We start from the raw sequence: 25,985 nt of genomic DNA, 5'->3' as shown, positions 1-25,985 counted from the left end.
CAGGGACCCTGGTGCAGTGAGGCAGCAGTGCTAACCACTGAGCCTCCATGTACAGTAAATTCCATGATGGATACTTGTGTCAAGATAAACTTATCTGACTGTCAAGTCTGACTGAACTTGGTCACAAGGTATATAAAAGGCTCTAAACTCAGGAGATTTCAGTGAGTTTAGATTAGATTACTTACAGTGTGGAAACAGGCCCTTTGGCCCAACAAGTCCACACCGACCCGCCACCCACCCATACATATACCCCTTACCTAACACTAGGGGCAATTTAGCATGGCCAATTGACCTGACCCGCACATCTTTGGACTGTGGGAGGAAACCGGAGCACCCGGAGGAAACCCACACAGACACGGAGAGAACGTGCAAACTCCACACAGTCAGTCGTCTGAGGCGGGAATTGAACCCAGGTCCCTGGCGCTGTGAGGCAGCAATGCTAACCACTGTGCCACCGTGCCGCCCCTAATTGGTTAAGTTGGTTAATGAGGCTTCATATTTGGGCAACTGCTTTACCCAAAACACTACTCGGGCAGTGTCTCCCACCCATCCTCCTCCTCTAACCAAAAAAAAGGTTCTGTGTGCTGGATAGATAAGGTAACTAGTCTTTTACTCCCTCTCTTTTAGTTTTCAGTATGTTCGTTGGGAATTTAGAATAGTGGGAATGGAGAGTAGGGCAGTTAAATGGTCCTCCTGCAGAATGTGGGAGGTAAGGGTCACCACTAGTCTCCCTGCTGACTGCATCTGTGGGAAGTGCACCAAACTCCAGCTCCTTACAAACCGCGTTAGGGAACTGGAGCTGGAGCTGGATGAACTTTGGATCATTCGGGAGGTGGAAGGGATTATTGAGAGGAGTTACAGGGAGGTAGTCACACCTCAGGTACAGGAAGAAGGTAGATGGGTTACCGTCAGGGGACGGAAAGGGAACTGGCAGGCAACACAGGGATCCCCTGTGGTCGTTCCCCTCAACAATAAATATACCGTTTTAGATACAGTTGTGGGGTATGACTTACAGGTGGGTAAGCAATGGGGCACAGGGCTCTGGCACAGAGTCTGTCATTGTTGTTCAGAAGGGAAGTGGGAAGAAGAGCAGAGCATTAGTCACTGGGGACTCCAAAGTCAGGGAGACAGACAGGAGGTTCTGTGGGAACGAGACACACACGGTTGGTGTGTTACCTCCCAGGTTCCAGGGTTCATGATGTCTCTGATTGTGGTTTCAGGAGCTTTGCAGGGGAAGGGGAGCAGCCCCATGTTGTGGTCCACATAGGCACCAATGACATAGGTAGGAAGAGAGATGGGGATTTAAAGCAGAAATTCAGGGAGCTAGGATGGAAGATTAGAGCTAGAACAAACAGAGTTGATATCTCTGGTTTGATGCCCGTGCCACATGCTAATGAGGCAAGAAATAGGGAGTGAGAGGAGTTGACCATGTGGCTACAGGGATGGTGTAGGAGGGAGGGTTTTGGATTCCTGGATAATTGGGGCTCTTTCTGGGATAGGTGGGACCTCTGCAAATGGGATGGTCTTTACCTGAACCAGAGGGTATCAATATCCTGGGGGTGGGGGGATGCTATGATATTTGCTAATGCTGTTTAAATTAATTCAACAGGAGGATGAGAACCAAAATTGTCGTTCGAGTGTAGAGGAGATTGAGAGTAGGGAGGTTCAAAATAAGGATTCAATCGCAAGAGGGCACCAGCAAGCAAAACATTGGTTTGAAGTGTGTCTACTTCAACACTAGAAGCATCCAGAACAAGGTGGATGAACTTACAGCATGGGTCGGTACCTGGGATTTTGATGTTGTGACCATTTCAGAGACATGAGCAGTGCAGGGACAGGAATGGTTATTGCAAGTTCCAGGATTTAGATGTTTCAGTAAGAACAGAGAAGATGGTAAAAGAGGTGGGGGTGTGGCATTATTAGTCAAGGACAATATTACGGCTGCAAAAAGAACGTTTGAGGACTTGTCAACTGAGGTATTATGGGCTGATGTTAGAAACAGTAAAGGAGAGGTCACTCTGTTGGGAGTTTTCTATAGGCCTCTGAATAGTTCCAGAGATTTAGAGGAAAGATGATTCTTGATAGGAGCGAGAGTGACAGGGTAGTTGTCATGAGGAACTTCAACTTCCCAAATATTGATTGGGAATACTATAGTTCAAGTACTATAGATGGGTCAGTTTTTGTCCAGTGTGTGCAGGAGGGTTTTCTGACACAGTATGTAGACAGGTCAACAAGGGATGAAGCCACATTAGATTTGGTACAGGGTAATGAACCCGGCCAGGTGTTAGATTTGGAGGTAGGTGAGCACTTTGGTGAAAGTGAGCACAATTCAGTTATGTTTACTTTAGCGATGGAAAGGGATAGGCATATATCAGAGGGCAAGAGCTATAGCCGGAGGATGATGTGATTAGACAAGATTTAGGATGCTTTCGATGGGAAAGGAAACTGCAGGTGATGGGCACAATAGAAATGTGGAGCTTATTCAAGGAACAGCTACTGTGTGACATTGATAAATATGTACCTGTCAGACAGGGAGGAAGTTGTCAAGTGCAGGAGCTGTGGTTTACTAAGGAAGTTGAATCTGTTGTTGAGAGGAAGAAGAAGGCTTGTGTTAGGATGAGATGGAAGGGCTCAGTTAGGGTGCTTGAGAGTGAGAAGGTAGCCAGGAAAGACCAAAAGAGAGAGCGAAAGTGAGCAAGGAAGGGACATGAGAATTTGTTGGCGGATAGGATCAAGGAAAACCCTAAAACTTTCTATAGGTGCATAAGGGATGAAAGAATGACTAGAGTAAGATTAGGGTCAATCAAGGACAGTAGTGAGAAGTTGTGTGTGGAGTCAGAGGAAATAGAGGAAGCGCTAAATGAATATTTTTTGTCAGTATTCACACTGGAAAAAGACAATGTTGTCGAGGACAATACTGAGAAACAGGCTACAAGACTAGATGGGATTGAGGTTCACAAGGAGGAGGTGTTAGAAATTCTGGGAAGTGTGAAAATAGATAAATCCTCTGGGCCGGATGGGATTTATCCGAGGATTGTCTGGGAAGCCAGGGAGGAGATTGCTGAGCCTTTGGCTTTGATCTTTATACTGTCATTGTCTACAGGAATAGTGCCAGAATACTGGAGGATCGCAAATGTTGTTTCCTTGTTCAAGAAGGGGAGTAGAGACAACCCTGGTAATTTTAGACCAGTGAACCTTACTTCAGTTGTGAGTAAAGTGTTGGAAAACAGATAGGATTTATAATCACCTCGATAGGAACAAGTTGATTAGGGATAGTCAGCATAGTTTTGTGAATGCCTCATAAACCTTATTGATTTCTTAGAGAAAGTGATCAAATAGATGGATGAGGGTAAAGCCATTGATGTGGTGTATGTGGATTTCAGTAAGACATTTGATAAGGTTTCCCATGGTAGGCTACTGCACAAAATACAGAGGCATAGGATTGAGGGTGATTCAGGGTTTGGATCAGAAATTGGCTGGCTGAAAGAAGACAGTGGGTGGTGGTTGATGGGAAATGTTCATCCTGGAGTTCAGTTATTAATGGTGTACCGCAAGGATCTGTTTTGGGGCCACTGTTGTTTGTCATTTTTATGAATGACCTGGATGAGGGTGCAGAAGGCTGGGTTAGTAAATGAACAGATAGCATTAAGGTCAGTACAGTTGTGGATAGTGCCAAAGGATGTTGTTGGTTACAGAGAGACATAGATAAGCTGCAGCGCTGGGCTGAGAGGTAGCAAATGGAAAAAAAGTGAGGTGATTCACTTTGGAAGGGGTAACAGGAATGCAGAGTACTGGGTAAATGGTAAGATTCATGGTAGTGTAGATGAGCAGAGAGACCTTGGTATCCAGGTACAGAGATCCCTGAAAGCTACTACCTAGGTTGAAAGGGCTGTTAAGAAGGCATACGATGTGTTAGGTTTTAGAACAAGTTTCAGAACCATGAGGTCATGCTGCAGCTGAACAAAACTCTGATGTGGGCAGACTTTGGGTATTGTGTGCAATTCTGGCCATGCATTATCAGAAGGAATCCTTGAAGCTTTGGAAAGGGTACAGAGGAGATTTACTAGGATGTTGTCTGGTATGGAGAGAAAGTTGAGAGGTGACTTAATTGAGACATATAAGATAATCAGAGGGTTAGATCAGGTGGAGAGTGCGAGCCTTTTTCCTTGGATGGCGAACATGAGGGGGCATTGCTTCAAATTGAGGGGTGATAGGTATAGGACAGATGTCAGAGATAGTCTCTTTACTCAGAGAGCAGTAGCGGCATGGAATACACTGCCTGCAACAGTTGTAGACTCGCCAACTTTACAGGCATTTAAATGGTCATTGGATAGGCATATGGACGAGAATGGAATAGTGTAAGTTAAATGGGCTTCGGATTGGTTTCACAGAGTGGTGCAACATCGATGGCCGAAAGGCCTGTACTGCGCTGTAATGTTCTATGTTCTATTTTAAGTTATGTTATCTGGGATGTCAATGCCAGTATAACAGGACAGTTATGACAGAACATCTGTCAGTCAGAGGGACAGAATGTCTTCATAGTGATGAGAGATTTCCTGCACATCACAATTTCTACTTAAAGTGCGAAGAAGTGCTGAATTCATTTATCCACATTTTGGTAGATCCATTATGACACCACAAACAAGGGTCAGATATCCTGCGTTATGTAAAACCTGTCTCTATGATTCAGTAGTGCCAGGGCAACTTCCAGCTGCCAACAACCAGCAATTTTAAATGCCTTAAGTAGGGGAATACAGTTATGTTTTAACTGAGTGTATTGTTGCCTTTTGCAATCTCTGCTAGAGTGATTGATTGCAACAGGGAAACTGCGAAATTTAAAATTGACAATCTTCCTAATTCTGTAAAAGTCTTGGACTGGCACTGGTGCCCAGCCTATGCTGAAACAGACTGTTGCACCATAGATGGCATGGGCACCTGCCAAAATATTGTCCTATCATTATCTTGGAATGTGGGCCAGGGTCACAATTAGAGTCAGGCTGCAAACATAGGTGTGCAGAACCAAAACATCATGGCTATTCTGAGCAGGTGAAATCTTTGGAAATTCAAAGATTGTGGAGATTGAAAAAGCAATTACAGCCAGAAATGTCCCCAGGTTTATTCACAACTACTGCAAAGTTTTACCAGTGGTCACCAATGCTTGAACGAGTTGAGACAATTTCAACAGCTATCTGCTCTGTGACTGGCTCAGTTAGGTGCACCAGGTACTAAACTCAAAAGCCTTAAAACCTCTCAGAGGAGTAGGTTAACCAACTGAAATCATGGGGTAGTATTGAGTGAAATCTTCAAATAAATTGGATTACCTAGTTCCTTGAGATTAAAATATTATATGAAGAAGACTATGTTTTAAAATATACACAGCAAAAACAGAAATTCCTGGACAAACTCAGCAGATCTGGCCATATCTATATAGAGAAAGCAGAGTTAATGTTTTGAGTCCACTGACCCTTCTCCAGAAGTATTGTGATACGGAAAAGTTAACTCTGTTTTCTTTCATAAATGTTGCCAGACCTGTTGAGTTCCACCAGCAATTTTAGTTTTTGTTTCAGATCTTCAGAATTTGCAGTTGGTTATTTTATTTAATATGATTGAATTTCGAATATAGATTGTGAGCATTATTTTGTTTGGACGGTACTTTTTGTTTTATATTGGTACATTTAGAATGCATACAACCAATTTTTATCAATTTCCACTAATAAAGTTATGTTATTTGTGATGAAAAATATTTTCCCATTTCAGAAAAATGTTCCAAGTTTTTTTTATACCAACAGCTGAATCTTCCCATATTTTGGCAAAGTGTCATTCTTGTTGAATTTTATGGTTTGTTTGTTTGCGAGACCTAATCTGTTTTCTAGCACTATCATTCTGAATTGACCTTATTAACCAGCTGCCACACCCTCATGGTAGCCCTCTCATCAGATACTAGACCAATTCTTCTGCTTGCTGTAGCCAGAAGGGTTTCCTGAGAGAAACTAGCTATACTAAGTACTGGGGCCACATTTAAAAGAACATTGAGCACTCAAATCAAGTATTCAGTTTTGCAAATTTTTAACTGCTGTTTTGCAACTCTCTAGGTATCACCTATTGCGTATCTGATGTTAAGAATGATTACAAGAATGTTAGCATATCTTTCTTTACAAGAAATCATATATTGTCAGTGATAAAATATGGAATAACAATTTTTGAATTCCATCATCTAATTTTAATATCTGAAGCTTTCATGGACTTAAATGGTTTTTAAAAAGGATCAAATGCTAACTTAATATGACCACAGCAAATTATGGTTATACAGAAGCCAAGATACAGGAAATTAATGTTGAATAAGCAAAATCATCTGAACTAGATTAACATTGTATTCGAAGATTCTAAAACCGGTCTATTAGTAATTCATGAAGAAACGCTCTTTCTGCTGTTTTGATTTAAACCTATATGATAAGTTTCACAAATTGAAGATGAAAGATATCATCGACATTGAACTCAGACATCGAAATTCACACATCAGCTTGCATGTCATGGAGTTGCTTTTTGGTAGAGCTCGGAAGATAGATTTGTGACTGCAGAACTGGAGATGTATCTCTCTGTGTTTTTCATGCACTCCCTCTTTGTCACTCTCTGTCTCTCAGAGGATAAAGCACGTGTTGAGGACACAACTTAGAAAAAAATTGAGACATTCAGAAAGTAGCGAGATCTGCAATATTTGCTACTTCTGAAGATAGCAGACATTAATTAAGCAACAGCGGTCTAAGTTAAACCAGTCAAGGTTAGCAGATAATAAAATAACTCTTCCTTTCACTCAACAAGATCTTGAAATTCGCTCTTCCTGATATAATAAACTTTGAGTAACTACATTTTTATTAGAAAGAGATATAGCTGCATGCTGGAACGAATGTGCAATCTTTCTCACAGCCAACCAAAGTGATCAAAAAGCAGTGAGCCAATTAACCCCTCCTCACCTCATCGTAACAATATTTTATTTCAAATGGACAGTACCTTCACTTTTGTCAGCTTTTCCTGTATGGAATCCTTATTTGCTTTTGAGATTTCATCCACTAAGGAGTCAATCTGGAAGAATAAAGATTTCTGATCAGTTACTGAGCCAAAAGTTCACTTGCAAAATCACCAGGTATCAAGAATTTGTGTGATCCATGTTCTACCCATTCATTTTTACAGTTTATTTTGATAGACACTACAAATCTCAAATTTATAATCTCAAATCTCATAATTTTGAAACTAAATTTCAACTGGTTTTGGATTCTTTTATTTCCACTGTGATAAGAATGGTGTGTGTTTTTACATGTAACTATAATTTATAATGCATGGATTTTATAATAGTGGCATATGGCTTTTAAAAAATAAACCAGGTCAGACAATCCTTCTGGAACAATGCTCTAATTCAGTATGTGTTAGAGAGAGGGACATTCTGGCATGATAATGGAGAATTACTTTTAATTATGATGGTTTATGTTAGGTGGGGTAAACATTGACAATCTTTTTTTAAAATTCATTATAATCAAGAATTGGCTAAAGCTTAGAACACTTGGAGATTGAGAGTCTTTTAGTTTGGAGGAGACCTTGGTGGAGTCTCTCCTATAAAGGAGTATAGGATAATTCAGGGAAAGTACAATACCCCAGTAAAATGTTTGTTTTGTGAAACTTCCAAACTAGGAGCATTGCTTAGAAATATGTAGCTTATGAAAAGCACACAGCATCTAAGCTCTTAGTTTTGTGGGCATCCATTTAGGAAAACTTAACAGTTTACAAGAAAGGATTGGTTGGTGAGAATCAATTACATTAAACCAAAATATTGCTATAAAGTAGTAATTTCTTTGGATTTGAGTATCTCAATTCTAATGGATAATGTTGCAAAACAGGAAGAAACTTTGTTTGGGTAAATGTTTTTAAGCCTTCTCATATTATTTCATTTCTATATTTTGTTATTTTGATTATTTTTGGTTTCCCTTTTGTGTAGTTAACATCTGCTTTGTTGTTAACAAGTCTCTTCAACTTTGTGTGACCATGTTTTAGTGGTTGTTCACCACGTTAACTAAAATAAAAAAACGTATGATTTATCATGACAGATTTTATTCTATAATCTGATTTGTCTGGTAAAACCATCAACTGGGATCATAACATTATGTGACTCTTGCCTGACTTTGAGCCCATTGTTAGAGCATAGAGAGAGGTGCTTGACTGGTTGACTGCATTTGGAGGAATGTAAAATCTAACACAGTCAATGCCATATGCAGAATCACACAATCATCTAGTTAGCTTAGTGGAGCCACACTGATGTCTACTGTTAATGCCAATGATATGAAGCACCCTACATATTTGACCAAAGGTGGAAGCCTGTCTTTTTAAGAAATAAAACTTGCTTTAATTATTTTCAATTAAAATAATCCTTATATTCTAAATTTATATAAAATTTACCATAAGGTCATTTTCTTCATTACATCTTAAATGAATTTTAATTCTTCTTTACATCTTAGTGAACATCCAAATATTTGTAAATAGATTTGTTACCTTAGAAGGCATTCTACCTTTAAATAAATATTCAGGTATCATTAAGTTTTTGTACTGCCTGACACCTTACATCTTACCTTATGATTTGATAAGCAATCATCTAATACAGCAACAGCAATCAAATCCATTATTCCCTGTAAGTGGAAACAAAGTAAGTTACTATCCAGTTTCTAAATGTACTTAATTCTTTCTGAAGCTCTCATCTACACTTTTTATAACTTCTTCCAAAAAGAGTGACAATGCAATAATCATTATCAAGCCCAGAGAAAGCAAACATTACTTGATTAAAAAGTTCTGCATCATTCATCATCCTCGCATGATTATTCTGTTATAGATTGTTCCCTCACCATCACCTTACTGATTGACATTCTCAATGTAGGCCATGGGTTTCCATTGGCTTGCATATTTTCTTAAGTGTGATTTGCTGAAATCAGCAAAAGAAGGAGAAACAATCAAAGAATTTTAAGTGGAAATTACATTAATTGCATTTCAAGTTTCAACAACATCCAAATCTAGCAAATGGATAATTGATTAATCTATTGAACATCCTCTGAATTACCTCCAATGCCACTACATCTTTCCTCAAATAAGGGGACCAAAACTGTGCACGATACTCCAGTTGCAGACTCATTAATACCTTGTATAGTTGCTACAATATTTCCTTACCTTTATATTCTATTTCTTTAGCCATAAAAGTAAACATTCCATTCACTTTCTTTATTATCTGCTGTGCCTGCATGCTAGTTTTCTGTAACTCATGAACAAGTACACCTAGATTCCTCTGCACTGAAACCCACCCTGGTGTCTCTCCCCAATAAGATAATAGGTCGCCTTCCCATTTTCTTGACCCAAATGCACAACCCCGCACTTGTCAACATTGAACTCCATCTGTCACATTTTGGCCCACTCCCCTAACCTATCTATATCCATTTATAAGATTTGTTTTTCATCATTGCAATTTAACATCCCACCTTTTTGCGTTGTCTGCAAATTTGGCTATTGAGTCTTCAATCCCTGTATCCAAGTCATTAATGTAGTTTACACATAGTTAGGGTCCAAGGACTGAACACCATGGAACTCCACTAGTTACATCTTGTCATACAGAAAAAAAACATTTATCCCCACTCTCTGTCTTCTGTCCATCAACCAGGCTAATAATTTACCCCCAATTCCATATGATCCAACCTTGTGAATTAACCTTTTGTGTGGCACTTCATCAAATGCCTTCTGGAAGTCCAGATAAACTACATCTACAGCATCCCCATTAGTCACTTTGCTTGTTACAGTTGACAATTTTTCATTGGGAACAGGAAGACATTGACAAATGTATTGAAACACGGTCAATTTTTGATAGATGAGGTTTCTAAAGAAACAAGCTTTTAGGTTTGGTAATTTACCTTATCGATAACTTGCCGAAATGGCTGAAACATATCATCTGTAGAAATGACGTCGTTAATGTTCAAAACAATAGACAATGTTCCTTCTGTAAATAAAAATAACAGTGAATCCGGATTCAATTCTGTAAAGGTTTTTACATTTGTTTCTAGTTTACCATTCACAATTTCCACAAGATAGAACAAAAGTGCTGTTAACACAGCTCTCCAACAATTTGCATTTCCACTCTATCTTTACTGTAATAAAATGCCCCAAGAAACATTTCAGAATGTACACTTTTAATCAATTATAAAACTAAACCTTTTGTCATGCCTGAATCGTGGAAGGCACAAGGAGTTTTATTTTGTTGAACTTTAATAAACTACCATATTTCAGGATTCTTGACCTTAGACTTTGACAATACAGACTATGATCATTATTGTCTTGTATTTACGTGACCATAGTCACGAACAGGATTAGGTATTGCAGCTATGATCCTTCACAAAATGATAAGATAAATATGGATAAGGACATCATTTGGCTAGTTCTATCTCTCCCATCTTGAAGGACTATAACTTCTTGAATAAAAATAGAAAATGCAAAGAACACTGAGCAGGTCGGGCAACATCTGAGGAGAGAGAAAAGATTTCTTAATCCAACTAAAGTGTTTACTCTATTTCTCTTTCTGTTGAGCATTTGCAGCATTTTCTGTTTTCATTTCAGACTTCCAGCACACACAGTATTCAGCATTTTGCTTTTACTTTTTATACCCTACATAATTCCAAGGTTTCAGTTAATTAATATTTAATTCCATGCATTGGTCATTTTTCCTGAACAGCTTCTTGAAATTATAATGTTCATTTGGGTCAGTTGGTAGTACTTCTGCCTGGGTCAAAGTTTTGAAGCATCCAACACCAATCCACAAGCAAAATGTTACCAGGCATTTGGGATGGACGGGGAGGACGGAAGACTGACATACGGGCACATAAATTAGGAGAGGTAGGTGACTTAGCCCCTTGAGCCAAGATACAAAAGAAAACTGTAATGCTGGAATCTAACGTAGAGAGGTAGGAGGCTGGAGGAACACTGCAAACCAGGCAGCACCTGGAGGTAGAGAAGTCGACATTTCAGCTATAACTCTTTAACGTAAACTTCTCCACCTCCTAGTGCTGCCTGGCTTACTGTGGTCCTCCAGCCTCCTGCTTGTCTACCTCAAGCTTACTCCACCATTCAATAAGATCATGTTGTATTTAGATTTCCAGAAGGCATTTAGTAACATGCCACACTAAAAGCATTCATGGATAATAAAATATTATGGTGTAAGGGATAGCATATGAGTCTCCAGCTCCAGATGTGGTCTTATCAATATTCTATATAACTGAAGCTTAACCTCCTTACTTTTTTAGTCTATTTTCCTCACAATGAGCAATAGCATTTTATTACTTTTCCTAATTGCTAGTTATATCTGCATACTAACAATTTTCCATTCTTGCAGTAGGACTGCCAGATCTTTCTGAATTGTAAGAGCTCTGCATTCTCTCACCATGTAGATAATGAGCTGCTTTTTATTCATCCTGCCAAAATGGGCAATTTCACAGTTTTCTGCATTATACTCTATGTGTTAGATCTTTGCTCACTCACCTAAACTATCCATACCCTTTTGTAACCTCCTTATGTCTTCTTCAAACTGACTTCCTTATATAATTTTGTATTATCAGCAAATTTGATAACCATATCTTTAATCCTGCTATTCAATTATGTGTATAAATTGTAAGATTTCAAAGCCCCATCACTGATCCATATGCCAAACTATTCAACACATCTTGCCAACAGAAAATGACCCAGTTTTACTAATTCTTACTTCCTGTTAGCTTGGACATATTCTATCCAGACTCATATGCTATCCCTTACACCATAACATTTTATTATCCATGAATGCTTTTAGTGTGGCATGTTACTAAATGCCTTCTGGAAATCTAAACACAGTATACCCATTGGCTTTCCTTTATTGACAACACATGTCACTTTCTCAAAGGTCTCCAATAAATTGGTAAAATTTGGTTTCCATTTCCCAAAACCATGTTGATTCTGCCTGATTACCTAATACTTACCATGTCCCTAATGTTAATGTCCCTAATAACAGCTTCAAAAATTTTAACTATAACATGGTAAGCTAATTGGCATATAGTTTTCTGTTTTCTTTCTCCCTTCCTTTTTGAGTTACGCTCACAATTTTCTAACTCCTGACTTAGCTTTGATTCTTATGGAAATCAAAGTTTCACTTAATCTTTTAACTTAAAGTCACAATTTGTAGGAACACAACCCTGACTTTAAATGAGGATAGCCTAGATATTACCCACAATCCATCTGCTCTAATTTTGCTTACTAACCTCTGGTGTAGGATCTTATCAAAAGCATTTGAAAATTCAAATATTTATTGGTTTCCCTTTATCTATTCTGTAGCTACATCCTCAAAACATTCCAGTTCCTGTGCCAAACAAGATTTTCCCCTCATTTGTCCATGCTGATTCTGCCAAATCCCACTACTAATTTCTAAGTGCCTAGTCTCCACATTCTTTACAACTGGTTGTAGCATTTTCCCTTCTATTGATGTGAAGCTAACAGGTCTGTAGTTCCTCACTTTCTCTCTTCCTCCTTCCTTAAATGGTGAAGTTTTCTTTGCTACTCTCCAAACCACAGTAACGAGTCCAAATTCTAGAATTTTGCAAGATGACATCCCTTATCTCTCAGCTACTTTGTTCAAGAAAGGTGTTGCAAAACATCTAACAAGAGAAGTAATAGATTAAAGGAAAAAGCTTATAAAATTGCCAAATCCGAGGATTGGGAACATTCTAGAATTTTGCAATGGACAGCCAAAAACTAATTTTAAAAAATACTAAAGAAGATATTGTCCTTTAGATGCCTTTTATATCTTTCCCCTCTTAGCCTAAATCTATGCCCTCTAATTCTGGACTCCCAACCTAGGGAAAAGACCTAGTCTATTTATCCTATCCATGCCCCTCATGATTTTATAAACCTCTATAAGATCACCCCTCAGCGTCCGCCATTTCATGGAACACAGCCCCATTCTATTCAGCCTCTCCCTATAGCTCAAATCCTCTAACGCTGGCAGAATCTTGTAAATCTTTTCTGAACCCTTTCAAGTTTCACATCATCATTCCAATTGGATAGAGTGCAAAATTGCACACAATATGTCAAAAATTGCCTAACCAATGTCTTGCACAGCGCAACATTACCTCCCAACTACTACACTCAATGCTCTGACCAATTAAGGAAAGCATACCAAAGGCCTTCTTCACTATCCTATCTACCTGCAACTCTACTTTCAAGGAACTATGAACCTGCACACCAAGGTCTCTTTGTTCAGCAATACTCCCTAGGACCTTACCATTAAATGTATAAGTGTTGCTCTGATTTGCCTTTCCAAAATGCAGCACCTTGTGTTTATCTAAATTAAACTCCATCTGCCACCCCTCAGCCCATCAGTCCATCTGATCCTATTATACTTTGAGGTTACTTTCTTCGCTGTCCACTACACCTTCAATTTTGGTGTAATCTGCAAACTTACTAACTATACCTCCTATGTTCACATCCCAATCATTTATATAAATGACAAACAGTAGTGGACCCAGCACCGATTCTTGTGGTGTACCACTGGTCACAGGCCTCCAGTCTGAAAAGAAACCCTCTACCATTTCCCTCTGTCTTCTACCTTCGAGCTAGTTCTGTATCCAAATGGCTAGTTCTCCCTGTATTCCATGATATCTAATCTTGCTAACCAGTCTCCCATGGGGAACCTTGTCAAACACCTTACTGAAGTCCATACAGATCACATCTACCACTCTGGCCCTCATCAATTCTCTTTGTTACTTTAGATTAGATTTCCTGCAGTGTGGAAACAGGTCCTTCAGCCCAAAAATGTCCACACCGACCCTCCGAAGAGTAACCCACCCAGATCCACTACCCCCTGACTAATGCACCTATCACTATGGGCAATTTAGCATGACCAATACACCTAATCTGCATATCTTTGGACTGTGGGAGGAAACCAGAGCATCCAGAGGAAACCCACATGGGGAGAATGTGCAAACTCCACACAGACAGTTGCCTGAGGCTGGAATTGAACCTGGGACCCTGGTGCTGTGAGGCAGCAGTGCTAACCATTTAGCCGCTGTGCCGCCCTTAAACTCAACCAGAGTTGTGAGACATGATTTCCCATGCACAAAGACATGCTGGCTATCAGCCCCTACCTTTCCCAATACATGTAAATTCGGTCCCTTAGGATTCCTTCCAACAACCTGCCCACACTGATGTTAGGTTCACTGGTCTATAGTTCCCTGGCTTTTCCTTAACAACTTTCTTAAATAATGGCACTCCATTAGCCAAACACCAGTCTCCTGGTACCTCACCTGTGACTATTGATGATACAAATATCTCAGCAAGGGGCCTAGAAATCACTTCCCTAGCTTCCCATAGAGTTCTAGGTTACACCTGATCAAATCCTGGGGATTTATCCACTTTTATGGGTTTCAAGACATCCAGCACTCCCTCCTCTGTAACATGGACATTTTTCAAGATGTCACCATCTCTTTCCTCAAATTCTATATCTTCCATGTTCTTCTGTCCAGTAAACACTGATGCAAAGTATTCGGTTAGTATCTCCTGTGTCTCCACACATAGGCTGCCTTGCTAATGTTTGCGGTGTCTTATTCTCTCCCTAGTTACCCTTTTGTCCTTTATGTAATTATAAACACCCTTTGGATTCTCCTTAATTCTACTTGCCAAATGGCTAGAATTCTTTGAATGGTAGCCATTGTCTATGTATCATGTCTTTTAATGCAGTTTCCTATTCAATTACAGCCAATTTACCCCGATACCTTTGTAGTTTCCTTCATCCAGATTTTAAGACTCTAATTTTGAATTGAACCATGTCACTTTCTAATATAATATAGAAGTCAATTGTTTTGTAGTTATTCTTTCTTAGAGGCTCCTTGAGTCTATAAATTACCAGTGAATGCACACTACACCAAGTTGTGCTCTTCAGGATAGATTGTAGATGTTTAGGCTGATGGATGTGAGACTTCCTACAATGATAATGAACTTGGTTTTGATAGCTCTATATTTATAGGTAGCAAAATGACAACTAAAAGATTGCATTATTTGAATTATCTATTTCATGCAGAAAGCAGAATTTTTGTTTTTCTAATTCTTACTTTAGAAAACCTTACCTCTGTACTGCATCTCATTATGATAAATTCTATAAGCCTTTTCATGGGCACGGATTATATTCTTGATTGCCAAAGATCCAGTGTGTTGTAACTTATGTTTGGATTTCGTTACTTCTGAAGGGTTATCAAATGTTATCCAGGTTTCAACTTTATCTCCAAAGGTTGCAAATGCAAACCGCACATAGTCCACAAATGAATCAACAAGTGCTTCATTCTCCCAGCCACCATACTTTTCAATCAGTCCTTGAGGCATGCCAATGTCATGTAGAATCAGCAAAGGTTTGAGATTTGCAATTATTATCTCATTTAGGAGATTTGAATAGCATTTTACCAAATCACGATTCACCTTATCAGGTGTACCATCAGGCAGAATGCTAGTCCAAGGAAGGATTACTTTGTAATGGGAAACTCCTTTCCTATGCAGAATAGAAAGATAATCTTTTAGGTGCCTTGAAAGAGGGTCCTGGCAAGAATAATGTACCTTGTCTTCCACACTGAAGTTGATCTTCTGATCCGTCTTTTCATCTTCTGCTAAAGTCTTCACCAGATCATTTGTCAATGGACCAGCGATTACCATGAAATCAGATGGTAATTCTATTTCTGCACCAGACAAACCTATAAAAAATATGAAGAATAAAGTACTCCTATATAATTCCATTTTACAGGTTGTGTGTGGTGTTTAAGGGATAGGCATTTATATCAAAAATATCAGGGTATAAATTGGTACTTTGTAACTCCTCAGCTGTTAAAAGACAGCCAATCTAAATTATATTGTTTACAACACATTATGTGATAACATTCTAAATCATAAAAATTACCTAATAGAAAAAGGGCCCCACCTGAAGCTAAGTCTAAACATCACATAACAAATATTTTTATTCCTCAGTGTGGTCTCCTCCTCCATTGAAAAGGGGCTAATTTCTCCAATGCTGCCCTATAGTAGTAGTAGGTATTCTCCATGTGACAGTGATTAACAATGTGCCTAGTTAACATTGGTGGGGTTAAAATCAAACTTATGATACTTTACCTATAATTTTCAGCTTCGAATTTTTCCAATGATCTGAAATGAAAGCCAAGTGCCATTAATTTAATTAATATTGCTTCTGCTATCTTGTTAGATTTTGATTAATTGACCATAGAAAGAATATTAAACTTAGGATACTCTACACTGTATTTATCATAAGTTACCTATTTACTAGGAGCTCAAAATCTTGCTGTAAATTGTACCAATACTCAAGTATTTGACTTTGCCTTTCAGTCTATCTAGTGGCAGGGATTTGTTACTCCAAACACATGTGCACTGTTTAGAAACTTAAGTAGTTTTCATTTATGAAGAGTATAGGTAAAGTGATTGACTAGGGTCTTTTCCCTAGGGTGGGGGAGTTCAAAACCAGGGCACATATTTTTAAGGTGAGAGGAGAAAAGTTTAAAAAGGACATGAGAAGCAGCTTTTTTTACACAAAGAATAGTTTGCGTGTTGAATAAACTGCCTGAGAAAGTGATGGATGCAAGTACAGTTACAATGTTTAAAATACGTTTAGATAGGTACATGAGTAGGAAAGTTTGAAGGGATATGAGCCAAGTGCAGGCAGGTGTAACTAGTTTAGTTTGGGAATATGATCGGCATGGACTGGTTGGACTGAAGGGTCTGTTTCCGTGCTGCATGACACTCTGACTCTATGACTAAACATTGGAACCAGCTAGCAACAGATAATACATTGTGGGACTGTAGATAAAGAAGCATTATCAGAGAGATAAAATGAAACTACAGGACAGCCAGGTTAAAAAAATTACTGATTAAGTTAACATAAAGAGGGATGTTGGACTTAAATAATTGAAAAGGGTCAGGACAGTTTCTGTCTAAAACTTCTCAATTCCCCACTGTCCCCAGTACTACAAAGTTTTATAATAATTGAACCTATCAGATTACGCACTACTTCCAAATTCAAGGGCAGCTCCTGATGGTAATATTTAACATGTTCTTGTTCTTTTAAACCTTCAACTGATCGTGAGAAGTGTCATGGAAGATCAACTATAACAAACATAATTAAATAGAAATGTTGTCTTGCAATCAACTAATCTGGAAGATTTGGGCAATGACATCAGGGAGGACCGTCAAAACTTTGATAGCTAGAGAGTGATACTGATTAAAAAGCTCTATAAAATGCTATGACAAGTAAAATCATGAATCAACTCCCGTGTTAACAAACAAGCATAGCAAGCGCATTTTGTATGTTGCAATTATGGAATTAATTGCTAAAAGGAGACAAGAAACTGAAGCTTCTCACTTGCACTCCACAGGACTAGGTCACAAGACTGGAGAAAAGAAACACACACTTATACAGCATGAGAAGGTGTAGTGATTGATTGAGCCACCATTGACATAGAGATGCAGCAAGAACAGTTAACTGCTTGTGTCTCCCTGGAAGGAAGCTTATCTCTTGGACTTAACAAACTTTAACCTCAGGCCAATTCGTTAAGGCTGCATACCACCTTTGTTATCCAATCATCTACATTATATTTACGCAGCACCATTTTATAGCACTCACAAACTCAGTTACTAAATAGTTCACATTATCACATCTAATTCACCATGTATGTTTTAAATAGAGCTTCAACTTTTTCAGAGTTACTGTGACAATCCATTATTGCTGAGCTCCAGCACTCAATCTAAACATACACATTTCTTCAGCAAAACTTAGAATCATTTTGAAACCATTGATGATTCAAACAAATAGTTCATCATTAGCCTCCATATGTTTTTCCTCAATTCATTCAATTGCCTTACCTATTAAATTTTAGGTTAGTACTTATACCACATGGATGAAGGGTCACTGGATTTGGTCGGCGCAACATCGAGGGCCGAAGGGCCTGTACTGCGCTGTATTTTTCTATGTTCTATGTTCTATGTTCTATGAATTCAAAACGTTAACTCTGTTTCTCTCCATAAATGATGCCAGATCTGCTATGTCTCTCCACCACTTTCTGATTTTTGTTTCCGATCTACAACGTGCTGTTTGATGCTTCCTGCCAGTTGTTGGGATGTGTGCTCTACATGCCTGATATAACACTAGCACTAAAACTCACATATCACATTTCCCAACTGTTATAGAAAAAATACCTTTCCCACTTCATGGAACTATTCCTCTAGTGGAGAAAACCACTTGGGTTTATTGCAAAGCAGTAATGAAAGATGGCTAGTTTTACCTGTTGGTCAAATTTCTGAGATGCTTCCCTGTTCAGGGTCATCTGAGATAGACTGGTACCTTTCAGAATCAAGTGTTGAGGTCATTGGCCCCTTCATGAGGTTGTCAATAAGATTTATTGTGTTGCTTGTGGAATAGTAGGAATCTCAATGTGTACATTGACCAGACAATGTAGGCTTTGATACATAATAGTAGAAAAACAAATGGCAGATTTCTCGGAAGACAAACACACTGACATTTGCACTGTATGGCATTTCAGGGCAATATTGGTATATAAATCTATATTTATCAAGCTGTTATCTGCTGAAAGAATACGTTTCCCCATCAACATAGCATTGGGATTCAGCTTCATGCATTACAAGATCAACCTTATTAGCAACCTTGTGATTTGGCCCAACCATCTGTGATATGAGCTTTGGTGCCAGTGTGATGTCACATATAGGGGCAACATGTCCGATAATTGGCTGGCCACATCAAATGACATTCCATTTACTGTCCATAGTAAGCAGAAATCCCAATGTGCTCAACCAGCCCATACTAGCAAGCCTCAGAAAAATGTTTTCACCATTAGATGTGATTCTACTATTGGAAATCATTCATTAAATATTCTGGACTGCACAACAAATTACACAAGAGACCAATTTCAGATCATCAGTTGGGCTTGCAGTATACTCACTATTGCATGCTAGATGCTATGGATTTTAATACATAGACTCCTTGATTTATGTAGGCAGAAATTATAACATAGATGATTAATTTTTCATGAAACATAAAAGGGATCATGGATAGCAATCTCTCTAACTATTTTTCTTTCTCTGTGAACATCCAAAAGTCCATACGTGGCAGCTACTTGTAGAGCCAGAAGTCAATGGCACTATCCATGTTGGAGTGCTGATCATAGAGTGTGGAATGTAACAGTGGTTCTGTGTATGCTCAGTTTAGAGGGAACCTAGATTCACAAGATTAGCATGCTGACCAATCAGAGTCTGCCTGCCTTGTCTGAGATTCAAGATTGACATTTAACTGTTTTTGTTGTATCTCCATGTCAGTGATATACTGAATGATCACTACAGTGTGGAAACAGCCCATTCAGCCCAACAAGCCCATACCAATCCTGTGAAGAGTAGCCCACCCACACCCTACCCTATTACTCTACATTTATCCCTGACTAATGCACCTAACCTACACATCCCTGAACACTGTGGGCAATTTAGCATGGCCAGTTCACCTAACCTGCACATCATTTGGATTGTGGGAAGAAATCACAGCACTTGGAGGAAACCCACGCAGATGTGGGGGAGAATGTGCAAACTCCACACAATCAGTCACCCAAGGTGGGATTTGAACCCAGGCGCCTGGTGCTGTGAAGCAGCAGGTCCAACCACTGAGCCACTGCGACACCCCTATTAATCCATCCACTTGACATGCTATATAAACTGGTTTCCTTTTCTTCAAGTGTGTTTCTTGGGATGATGAGACAAGATGGAAATCTTGACTTCTTGTCTCTTTTAGCAATATTTAAATTCTCTACTAACAAGTAGTTATGGGGTTAATTGTATATTCCAAAGTTTACTTTGAAATGATTTTAATGTTACAGTTCCTGAATAAGCAAGAACAAAGTTTGAATGTTTTATATTACCTTAATCTGTAGATTAGATTATTGATGGACCATTATTATTTGTGTAAAAAATGAGGTCTGCAGATGCTGGAGATCACAGCTGCAAATGTGTTGCTGGTCAAAGCACAGCAGGCCAGGCAGCATCTCAGGAATAGAGAATTCGACGTTTCGAGCATAAGCCCTTCATCAGGAATAAGAGAGAGAGAGCCAAGCAGGCTAAGATAAAAGGTAGGGAGGAGGGACTAGGGGGAGGGGCGATGGAAGTGGGATAGGTGGAAGGAGGTCAAGGTGAGGGTGATAGGCCGGAGTGGGGTGGGGGCGGAGAGGTCAGGAAGAGGATTGCAGGTTAGGAGGGCGGTGCTGAGTTGAGGGAACCGACTGAGACAAGGTGGGGGGAGGGGAAATGAGGAAACTGGAGAAATCTGAATTCATACCTTGTGGTTGGAGGGTTCCCAAGCGGAAGATGAGGCGCTCCTCCTCCAGCCGTCGTGTAGTTGTGTTCTGCCGGTGGAGGAGTCCAAGGATCTGCATGTCCTCGGTGGAGTGGGAGGGAGAGTTAAAGTGTTGAGCCACGGGGTGGTTGGGTTGGTTGGTTCGGGCGGCCCGGAGGTATTCTCTGAAGCGTTCCGCAAGTAAGCGGCCTGTCTCACCAATATAGAGGAGGCCACATCGGGTGCAGCGGATGCAATAGATGATGTGTGTGGAGGTACAGGTGAACTTGTGGCGGATATGGAAGGATCCCTTGGGGCCTTGGAGGGAAGTGAGTGTGGAGGTGTGGGCGCAAGTTTTACATTTCCTGCGGTTGCAGGGGAAGGTGCCGGGGGTGGAGGTTGGGTTGGTGGGGGGTGTGGATCTGATGAGGGAGTCACGAAGGGAGTGGTCCTTGCGGAACGCTGATAGGGGAGGGGAGGGAAATATATCCTTGGTGGTGGGGTCCGTTTGGAGGTGGCGGAAATGGCGGCGGATGATACGTTGTATGCGGAGGTTGGTGGGGTGGTAGGTGAGAACCAGTGGGGTTCTGTCTTGGTGGCGGTTGGAGGAGCGGGGCTCAAGGGCGGAGGAGCGGGAAGTGGAGGAGATGCGGTGGAGGGCATCGTCGATCACGTCTGGGGGGAATCTGCGGTCCTTGAAGAAGGAGGCCATCTGGGCTGTGCGGTGTTGGAATTGGTCCTCCTGGGAGCAGATGCGGCGGAGACGAAGGAATTGGGAATATGGGATGGCGTTTTTACAGGGGGCAGGGTGGGAGGAGGTGTAGTCCAGGTAGCTGTGGGAGTCAGTCGGTTTATAATAGATGTCTGTGTTGAGTCGGTCGCCCGAGATAGAAATGGAAAGGTCTAGGAAGGGGAGGGAGGAGTCTGAGACAGTCCAGGTGAATTTCAGGTCGGGATGGAAGGTGTTAGTAAAGTTGATGAACTGTTCAACCTCCTCGGGGGAGCACGAGGCAGCGCCGATACAGTCATCGATGTAGCGGAGGAAAAGGTGGGGGGTGGTGCCAGTGTAGTTGCGGAAGATGGACTGTTCCACATATCCTACGAAGAGGCAGGCATAGCTGGGGCCCATGCGGGTGCCCATGGCAACTCCTTTAGTTTGGAGGAAGTGGGAGGATTGAAAAGAGAAGTTATTCAGGGTGAGGACCAGTTCAGTCAGTCGAAGGAGGGTGTCAGTGGAAGGGTACTGGTTGGTGCGGCGGGAAAGGAAGAAGCGGAGGGCTTTGAGTCCTTCGTGATGGGGGATGGAGGTGTACAGGGACTGGATGTCCATAGTGAAAATAAGGCATTGGGGACCGGGGAAGCGAAAATCCTGGAGGAGGTAGAGGGCGTGGGTGGTGTCCCGAACGTAGGTGGGGGTTCTTGGACTAAAGGGGACAGGACCGTGTCGAGGTATTGGGAGATGAGTTCGGTGGGGCAGGAGCAGGCTGAGACAATGGGTTGGCCGGGGCAGGCAGGTTTGTGGATTTTGGGCATTATTATTTGTGGTTGTCCTTTTCAGTTTAAATGCTGATTAAGTATACAATTTAATGATATGCACATAAGTTAAGCATATGAACAATTTGTGGCAGACTTTTTTAAACACTAATACTTCATTTTGCTTGTTGACAATTCCAATATACTGTATAATACCAACAGAAGTCATTGTAGAAGGCAATAATGTGGTTCAGTGAGCATGTGCAGCAAACTGAAAAATATCCCAAAGCACTTCTCAGTGGCTCAACCTACCGAAAAAAGGCAGGTATTTTGGTGATCAAAAGCATGGCCAAATGTATAGGCTTTAACAAGCTGGGTAGTTGCTTCTGGAAACCTATTTAAAGGTGATTATTGTACCACCCAGCATTGTTCTAAGTTTCCTGGGACTACAAACCTCTGTGAGAGCATTATTTTCCTGTTCTTGGACAAGTTACATTTCAAAAGTCAACTTTCACAAAGTTAAGTGCAATTTGTTGATTTCAGTGTTTAATATTACACATTACTGTGTTGTGGTAGTACATGCACCTTAGAGGAACACTGTGGTCCTCAGGTGTTCCTATTCTCCTTCTTCGCTCAGGACCCATTCAACCTTCATTTCTCACCGGACTCAAAAATCCATCTATCCTCTATCAGGCCATGTTGCATTCTCAATGCTCCCTCCCCATACCCATGTACACCTTTTAGTATCTAGAAATCTATCTAAATCTTTCTTAATTGTTTTCAGTGATTCACTTTCCATAGTGTTATGCAACAGAGAATTCTACTTATTTGCCAATCTCTGAGTAAGAAAAATTCCTTATCCTGATATTGTAGGCATCCTTATGTTGTAGGCATCCCAGCCAGGGGATACATCATCCCTGCACCCAATCTGACCAAGCCTGTCAGTATGTTATACATGAGATCCCCTCTCATTCTTCTAAACTCCAATGAATACAAATCTAGTTGATTTAAGTCTGTCCTCATATGAAAATTCTGCCTTCCCAGGAATCATCTGGTGAAAGCTTGTTATATTGCCCATATGGTAATTATATTCTTTCTTAGGTATGGAAACTAAAACTGTGCACAATATGTATCCTCATCAAGGCCCTGTACAGCTTCAGTAAGACTTCCTTGTTCCTGTACTCAAGCCATTTTGCAAGAAAAAACAATATACAATTTGCCTTCCTAAAGGTTTGCTGCATCTTATACTTACTTTTAGTCACTGGTGTACAAGGGTACCCAGCTTTCTTTGTACATCAACATTTCCCAGTCAATTGTTATTTAAATAATACACTGTCATTCTCTTTTTCTGACCAAATTCGATAACTTCAGACAGATCCACAATACACTGCAACCACCACGAATTTGGCCACTCACTCAACTTGCCTTAATCACCATGAAACCTCTTTAATTCTCCTCACCACTCACAATCCCATCTAGTTTTGTGTCATCAGCAAGTTTGGAAAAGCTTTTGGGAAGATCCAAATATACTGTATCCATTGGCGGTCCATTATCTATTTCTTATTTTCATTCTCAAAAGGTTCTATGCTTGTCTGTCGTGACTTTCTTTGTGTATATCCATGTTGGCTTTGTCTAATCCTTTTGATATTTTCTAAGTGCCTTGATATCACATCCTTTCCTGTAGAAGCTAACATTGATAGTGGCTAGCTGGCATGTAATTCTGTTTACTTCTCTCCCTCCTCTTTTTTAGATAATGAGGTTAAATTTTCCACTCTCCAAACTCACCACTGAGCCACTGCGACACTTCTATTAATCCATCCACTTGACATGCTATATAAACTGGTTTCCTTTTCTTCAAGTGTGTTTCTTGGGATGATGAGACAAGATGAAAATCTTGACTTCTTGTCTCTTTCAGCAATATTTAAATTCTCTACTAACAAGTAGTTATGGGGTTAATTGTATATTCCAAAGTTTACTTTGAAATGATTTTAATGTTACAGTTCCTAAATAAGCAAGAACAAAGTTTGAATGTTTTATATTACCTTAATCTGTAGATTAGATTATTGATGGACCATTATTATTTGTGAGTTGTACGTTTCAGTTTAAATGCTGATTAAGAGTAAAACTTAATGATATGCACTTAAGTTAAGCATATGAACAATTTGTGGCAGACTTTTTTAAACACTAATACTTCATTTTGCTTGTTGACAATTCCAATATACTGTATAATACCAACAGAAGTCATTGTAGAAGGCAATAATGTGGTTCAGTGAGCATGTGCAGCAAACTGAAAAATATCCCAAAGCACTTCTCAGTGGCTCAACCTACCGAAAAAAGGCAGGTATTTTGGTGATCAAAAGCATGGCCAAATGTATAGGTTTTAACAAGCCGGGTAGTTGCTTCTGGAAACCTATTTAAAGGTGATTGTTGTACCACCCAGCATTGTTCTAAGTTTCCTGGGACTACAAACCTCTGTGAAAGCATTATTTTCCTGTTCATGGGCAAGTTACATTTCAAAAGTCAACTTTCACAAAGATAAGTGCAATTTGTTGATTTCAGTGTTTAATATTACACATTACTGTGTTGTGGTAGTACATGCACCTTAGAGGAACACTGTGGTCCTCAGGTGTTCGAATTCTCCTTCTTCGCTCAGGACCCATTCAACTTTCATTTCTCACCGGACTCAAAAATCCATCTATCCTCTATCAGGCCATGTTGCATTCTCAATGCTCCCTCTCCATACCCATGTACACCTTTTAGTATCTAGAAATCTATCTAAATCTTTCTTAATTGTTTTCAGTGATTCACTTTCCATAGCGTTATGCAACAGAGAATTCTACTTATTTGCCAATCTCTGAGTAAGAAAAATTCCTTATCCTGATATTGTAGGCATCCTTATGTTGTAGGCATCCCAGCCAGGGGATACATCATCTCTGCACCCAATCTGACCAAGCCTGTCAGTATGTTATACATGAGATCCCCTCTCATTCTTCTAAACTCCAATGAATACAAATCTAGTTGATTTAAATCTGTCCTCATATGAAAATTCTGCCTTCCCAGGAATCATCTGGTGAAAGCTTGTTATATTGCCCATATGGTAATTATATTCTTTCTTAGGTATGGAAACTAAAACTGTGCACAATATGTATCCTCATCAAGGCCCTGTACAGCTTCAGTAAGACTTCCTTGTTCCTGTACTCAAGCCATTTTGCAAGAAAAAAACAATATACTATTTACCTTCCTAAAGGTTTGCTGCATCTTATACTTACTTTTAGTCACTGGTGTACAAGGGTACCCAGCTTTCTTTGTACATCAACATTTCCCAGTCAATTGTTATTTAAATAATACACTGTCATTCTCTTTTTCTGACCAAATTCGATAACGTCAGACAGATCCACATTACACTGCAACCACCACGAATTTGGCCACTCACTCAACCTGTCTTAATCACCATGAAACCTCTTTAATTCTCCTCACCACTCACAATCCCATCTAGTTTTGTGTCATCAGCAAGTTTGGAAAAGCTTTTGGGAAGATCCAAATATACTGTATCCATTGGCGGTCCATTATCTATTTCTTATTTTCATTCTCAAAAGGTTCTATGCTTGTCTATCATGACTTTCTTTATGTATATCCATGTTGGCTTTGTCTAATCCTTTTGATATTTTCTAAGTGCCTTGATATCACATCCTTTCCTATAGAAGCTAACATTGATAGTGGCTAGCTGGCATGTAATTCTGTTTATTTCTCTCCCTCCTCTTTTTTAGATAATGAGGTTAAATTTTCCACTTTCCAAACTCCTGAATTTGTTCCAGAATCTACAGAATTTAGGAAGATGACAACCAATGCATCCATTATTTCCATGGTAATTTCATTTCATGGCTTTTGAACCTGTGCAAACATGAGAGGATTAAGTGTATAAGGATGTTGCTTAAGTAGAACCACATTTCCTACATTGATATCATGCATAATTAGATTAGAACTTCCCAATGTATTCCCACATCTTTCAGGTCAATTCATTTTTTATCTGAAAGGTAACTCAATAATGTATCTTAATTTTTGAGAACTTCTACATTGTGCAATTTTACTTGAGGAT

General features: G+C 39.8%; 1 protein-coding gene across 1 annotated transcript in view; it reads right to left on the bottom strand.

Annotated features, from left to right (window-relative positions):
- LOC132817335 (lactase/phlorizin hydrolase-like) overlaps positions 1-25,985 on the bottom strand; it is a 69,213-nt gene that overhangs the window by 34,944 nt on the left and 8,284 nt on the right. Inside the window, exons 2-5 of the mRNA XM_060827744.1 lie at positions 15,162-15,776; positions 9,936-10,021; positions 8,616-8,672; positions 7,009-7,080 (exon numbers count right to left, since the gene is read on the bottom strand). Coding sequence (XP_060683727.1) covers positions 7,009-7,080; positions 8,616-8,672; positions 9,936-10,021; positions 15,162-15,776 — 830 coding nt within the window. The remainder of the gene's footprint in view (positions 1-7,008; positions 7,081-8,615; positions 8,673-9,935; positions 10,022-15,161; positions 15,777-25,985) is intronic.

Source organism: Hemiscyllium ocellatum, chromosome 7 (assembly GCF_020745735.1).
Source record: "Hemiscyllium ocellatum isolate sHemOce1 chromosome 7, sHemOce1.pat.X.cur, whole genome shotgun sequence".
Taxonomy (NCBI): Eukaryota; Metazoa; Chordata; class Chondrichthyes; order Orectolobiformes; family Hemiscylliidae; genus Hemiscyllium; species Hemiscyllium ocellatum.
This window is presented reverse-complemented; position numbering and strand designations above follow the sequence as displayed.